This window comes from Dendrobium catenatum, unplaced genomic scaffold, assembly GCF_001605985.2.
Source record: "Dendrobium catenatum unplaced genomic scaffold, ASM160598v2 fragScaff_scaffold_923, whole genome shotgun sequence".
Taxonomy (NCBI): Eukaryota; Viridiplantae; Streptophyta; class Magnoliopsida; order Asparagales; family Orchidaceae; genus Dendrobium; species Dendrobium catenatum.
This window is the reverse complement of record NW_021319385.1, coordinates 971,911-977,990: the sequence shown is the minus strand read 5'-3', so window position 1 is coordinate 977,990 and position 6,080 is coordinate 971,911. Positions and strand designations below refer to the sequence as shown.

The 6,080-nt window shown below is 36.3% G+C and overlaps 1 protein-coding gene across 1 annotated transcript in view; it reads left to right on the top strand.

Moving 5' to 3' along the window:
* Positions 1-6,080, top strand: part of LOC110108589 (aspartic proteinase-like protein 2) — a 47,065-nt gene that overhangs the window by 33,044 nt on the left and 7,941 nt on the right. Inside the window, exons 7-8 of the mRNA XM_020839282.2 lie at positions 581-671; positions 3,918-3,993. Coding sequence (XP_020694941.1) covers positions 581-671; positions 3,918-3,993 — 167 coding nt within the window. The remainder of the gene's footprint in view (positions 1-580; positions 672-3,917; positions 3,994-6,080) is intronic.

Genomic DNA, 6,080 nt, shown 5'->3' with positions numbered 1-6,080 from the left:
AAAAGCCATGTACTGTATCTGTAGATGATTGTTTTGAGGAAAATGAAAATATAGATGTTGTTCCGCTGTGATTGATGATAAATAGTAGCTCTGTGTTTGTGTGTCTGTTGAGTTGAGTAATTTGGAAGATTCAGTTCAGGAACCAATTCCAAAGCCAGATCCTGGATAAGAAGGTTTTGTCGCGGTCCGGCTCGGGCGGGATCCGAAAAATCATTTTCTCAGTGCAGATCAAGCTGTAATTGAGGGATTATACTAAGTTTTCATTTGATTTGCTAGCATTCGTTGGTAGAATAATGCTTGATAGAAGTTCTTGGAACCTAATGCTTGTTCTTCTAAAAAATTTAAAGGCAGAGGAAGCACTGAGGTGGGTTTGTTTTGTTGGGATCTGTCAGTGCACATCAAGTTCTGTTGCTTTAGCATGGCTAGGAAGAGGTTGTTTCCTTAGGGTTTCTCCTGTTATTTTTTTTCTTTTGATTGCTGGTTTTGCATCTAATATTAAACTGCACTTATTGAACTTCTACTTAATTTATTTGTATTAAAGATGCATGTGTCCTCATATGCACTTCCTTTTTATTTTCAGGATTGATGATGGTTTCCCGAAGATTATTTTTCATTTTGAGGATTCAGTGGAATTACCAATATATCCACATGATTATTTATTCACAACTGGGGTAAGATATATTAAAATATGTGATTACTTGTTAATTATGTTGGACATGAATGATTTTCATCTATTCCAGACTATCTTGGCAAGGTTTAAACACTACGTAACTTGTCATATGCTTAGCGCTTTCAACTTCCCCCAGTCCTACCAACCTTTTTTTTTGGTACACACATGTGCTTGGACTCCACTTATAGGAATACCTTTTTTATTGATTTCTACACTAATTCTATCTTCTTTGTCTCTTAGCTAGATCTATGATTATCAACAGTTTTTTAGAAGAGCGTTAACTTTTGGTTTGGATGTCTTTTCAGTGCCTTATTTTTACTTGTAAGAAATGGTTGACATGGTTAGATTTATCCTGTGATTAAAGTAGTCTATTTATTGAGTCGTATATTTGTTTTCGTTTTGGTGATGCGATGTGGAAATTTTGTTGAATTCATGACTAGCTTGCACTAACTTTTTTCTTTCAAAGAATTGGTGAAGATCTAAGCTACCCGCATCTTTTCACAATATATAAGATGATTATTAACTAACACAGGCCTTCATTTGTTATCATTGCATACTGCTGCCCTGTTACTTTGGGTTATCTGTCTCTGATATGAAAACATTATTTTCATTACTCTGGGAGTATCTTTTACATTGAGGAATATATTGGAATAATGTTCTTTTGCATCTGTGGGCTCCGAAAGTTCGGCCCCGGCCTCCCCGCCACGCTTATTGTGCTTTTGTTTAGGCAAGGGGAGTTTTAACGGAAAAAGTTCCGGGGTAAATTTTGGAAGACAGATGAGTTTGTAGATAAGACACTACAATCAAAAGAATTCACTACTCATTGCTGCTACTATATGCCAGATAACACGTATCTATACATATCTGATCGACGACTAGCCTTAATCGAAAGTTCTCTCTCGTTATCGGGAGGGGTAATTAACTATAGGGGTTTGCGCCTATAGGAAACCAGAACTCAGATCATAAAGTCCTCGCAAAATGAGGCCGAAATCTCTGGGTAGTGTCTTATCTACAAACCTATATGCCTTCCAAAATTTATCCTAGAACTTAGTTCGTTAAAACTCCCCCGAATAAGGGAAAGCACAGTCGGGCGGGCGGAGGCCGGGGCCGAATTTTTGGAGCCCACAACATTCAAAGCCCTTTCCTATTTTAGCCCTTCTAACTTAATAACAAATTGAAATTTAAAATTCAAATTAATTTGATTTGAATTTTGTTTCTAAAATTAGGATTCTTATTTTAGGAAAGTATTTGAATTAGGTCCGGTTAATTATTTAATTGGACGTGATTTAAATATTACTCCCTAATTTATGGTTCCAATCAAAGCCCTTTTTAATTCTCTTTCCATAACCTCTCCTACCCCTTTTAATGCCGCCGGCCCCTTCCCCCCCCTTCTTCCTCTTTGCCTTCAAAATTTTAATTCCTCTTTGATTATTTTCCTTTTATCAAACGATTTAAGTTAGGAAAATATTTGAGTTCAAATTCTAAGTAATTTTGAATTTGAAATACTTTCCTAATTTAAGATAGCCTATTTTAGGAAAGTTACTTAAATTAAATCTAATTAGGTTTCTAATTAGATTTGATTTGATTTAATTATTCCTAATATTTTGATCTCAATTAAAGCAAGAAATTCAAATCTCAAATGTCCCCTTTTTTCCCTTCTCGTTCTATATCAATTCATTTCTTAGTTATTGTGCCAATTGATGGAAACTGTAAATTAAAACATGAACTTCAATAAACAATTTGAGCTTTTAAATTCAGTTGTGTTAGGAAAGTAGCATATCTCATCCACACTTAAGTAACAAAAAACACAAAAGTAACTCAAACTTCAATAAACAGAAAAAGAAATTATCATAGAGGTTCCATCTTTTGATATGATTCCAAATTGTCATAATGTTGGGGCATGTATACAATTTTAGGAACATGCTCATTTATGTTCCGATTTAGGTGCATACTGCAAGATGCTGATAATCTTTTCAAAACATCTGGAAATTGATCCGAGAAAGTAAGATATTACCAAATCTTTTTTATTTCATTGATGAACGATCTTAGATTTTAACATTATTTCATCCCACAATATGATCAAAGAGTCTTTCTAGCTCATGCCTATTGAAACTTCAAAATTCTGCTCTAGGAGAAGAGTTTCTAAAGCTTTAATTTTTAGGTATATCCTTGAAAATCAATATGGATAGCAATGTTTTTGAAATTTGTTACAACAACAACATCAAGCCTTTATCCCACTACGTGGGGTCAGCTACTTGAATCCTTTTTCTCCATTGTGTCTTGTTAAGAGTCAAATTCTCATTTAGATCTAATAAAAAAAAGTCATTTATAATATTTTCTAACCAGATATTTTTTGGTCTACTTCGACCTTTCTTAACATAGGTCAAATCTAATACATCTACTCTCCTAACTGAGTCATCGAAAGGCTGACATTTTGTGTGACCAAACCATCTAAGATGACTATTTCTAATCTTATCTACCGTTGGAGCTACTCCAACCTTTTCATGTATATGCTAGTTTTACATTGTCTCTAAGAGTGCAGCCAGTCATCCACCCAAGCATCCTCCTCTCTGCAACACTTAACTTAATTTTATGCTTCTCCTTTAAAATTTGAAATTTGATATGATTTAATAACTCTTCTTTAGGAATAAAACATTCTTGATCATGTGTTAATCTTGTCAAATTTACAGGTGTTTGAAATTTTACTTTTTATTGTTTGGTTCGTTGATAACCTTGACCATAGTAATCCAGTTTTCTATATGAACCAGGGATCTTTTTCCTTGTAAAAATATTGATAACTTTTTTACTTTTATCAGTTTATGCATCTCATGTTATTAATATCCGTATTTTTTTTATTGGAAAATCCTCTACTCTGTTAAAATGATGCTTTATAAAAATTTGTAATTTATGGTGCATATTGGGGTCCTAAGTTAAATCTATCTAATAAAGAGGTTGAATGGTTTGCTTCTAAGCATTTTCTTAGCAAACAATAAGTCCTACAAAGTGAATGTGGCTAATACCACTACATTTACTTTGCAGGTATGTTGTTAAAGTGAGATTAAAGTTGGTTTGGGTTCATGCACGTCGCATGACTTTGCTCAAAACTAAAATATCTAAAATTTGTTTTACTTGCATTTTTTTCTTCGCATCTATTTTTTAACCTCAAAGAGCCCCTAGTGTGCAACCTCCTTTGATTTGATCCATTTGCCATATTAATTTTAATCAATTTGTGGTGGCATTTTAACAGGATAAATATTGGTGCACTGGCTTCCAGAATAGTGCGCTGCAGTCGAAAGATGGGAAAGATATGATTCTTTTAGGAGGTATGAGTGTCTTTCTTTTATCATCCTTCTATTCTGTTTTTAATTATATGGTAATTTAGTTTTCATTATATTCTCAGCCTCATAAACATTTCCATAGTGTAGGTAAGTGGAAAATTAACCACCTAGAGGCTAAAAATGATGATATTGATATTTATTAGAACAAACAAATAAAAATAGAATTGAAGATAGATGCTTCTCCAACAGTGATTTGGTGCTTAAGTTGTGTAATCTATCTGATACCAAATAGCTGGTAGAAGGCATATGATGATGCTATACATTGTAACATTGTAATAGTTTGAGTAGAGATGAACTTGTGTTGACAGAAGGGACTCGAAGAGGGAGCTAGAGGAAGAGGAGATAGAAGAAGCGGAAGGGATGAGAGAAAGAATGATGAGAATTTCAATATTTCGTATTCATTTCATTCTTCAGTTATTTTCATGCAATCCTAATGCTCACTATATATATAATATTAATAGTGTCCTCATTGCTTATTAAAGTCACTTGAAACCAATAAGGAAAGACAACAAAATTTAAAAATAATTAAAATGTATGCAAAAGCTAGACGTGGCTATAATTGATTTGGAGTAGGATCCGATACACATTCATTCAATTGTGATGATCTTTGCATCATTTCATCTAAGCCAAACGAAACTCCTCTGAATAGGTGACGGTCATGATGGTGATGGAGGTGGAGTTGGTGCATGGAGATTACAAATATTAGTATCGGTAAGAAAGCGTTAACATATGAAATGATACGGGGGCTTTGGCTAAGGATGTCAAATACATCCTGAAGCAAATCAATTAACGTGGGTGGATCGTCATTCCTGAGCTACCTCGCCTGCAGGGATGCTTTTTGGTGGTCTGGACAACATCGATCATGCATAATGGATGGCCTTCTATTGATTCTTTTGGTGTCATCTCCCACATTCCCGAACATGGAGCCGGTCATTCTTGGTAGCAAATCCTCTGGGGTGAGTGGATGAGGGGGATTCGATCACTCGATTGCATTCTTTAGCGTTGACGTGATGTGGGCTCCGAAAATTCGGCCCCGGCCTCCCCGCCGCACTTTTTCCTTTTATTCGGCGAGAGAGTTTTAACTGAATAAGTTCCGGGGTAAATTTGAGAAGGCAGATGAGTTTGTAGATAAGACACTACCCAGAGATTTCGCCCTCATTTTGCGAGGACTTTATGATCTGAGTTCTGGTTTCCTAAAGGCGCAAGCCCCTATAGTTAATTACCCCTCCCGATCACGAGAGAGAACTTTCGATTAAGGCTAGTCGTCAATCAGATATGTATAAAGATACGTGTTATCTGGCATATAGTAGCAGCATAGATTGGATTTTGGAAATTGGGTTTAGATTTGGGTATTTGGAAAGGTTGGAAGTTGGGAATTTGAAAGTTTAGATGTTTGGCATTTGGAGTTAGAAGATTTGTTATTTAAAAATGGAAATTTTCACCATCTTGCACTTAAAGCGGATGGTGGGGGAATGGATGATAGACCCGATCAAGATCCCATGGTTCCGTCGTCCCGGGCCATCGTGGTCCCTGGTCTACTTAGTCAGAGGAGGTAGTCGACCCAACCTGACAGAAGGATCCTTGTCGGCAGCCATGGGTTGCTTCGTCCAAGGGGACCTTGTAGACCGAGGTTGAATGTTTGTCTAAGGGGACAAATTTAAATCCACCTTAGCTTACAGAGGGCTTTGTGCCCTATCAATCATATCCTATTGATTCATATCTCAAGGATTTAACGCCATTAAGGAGCGTATTGGCTCTGGCCATAACTGCTATCTGTGGTGCCATTTGGCGGCAAAACCACTCGGTTCAGAGGGCCCCGGGTCATAACCGTTTACCTGCAGTGCCATTTGGCGGCGAAACTGCCGGTTAGAGGACACGTACCACGTCCTTACTAGCAAGAGATTGTTTGAGAATGGATCCTAGTGATATTTTCGACTAGGCATTTGGCTCTTTGTGAGCTAGAGTTTATTTAAATTTGTCCGCCTCGACAAACTGTTGCGGAGGGCGGATGGATTTTGCTTTAAGCGCGTTGATGGATTTATTTCATTTTTAAGTATTTTTGGGTTTTTTGG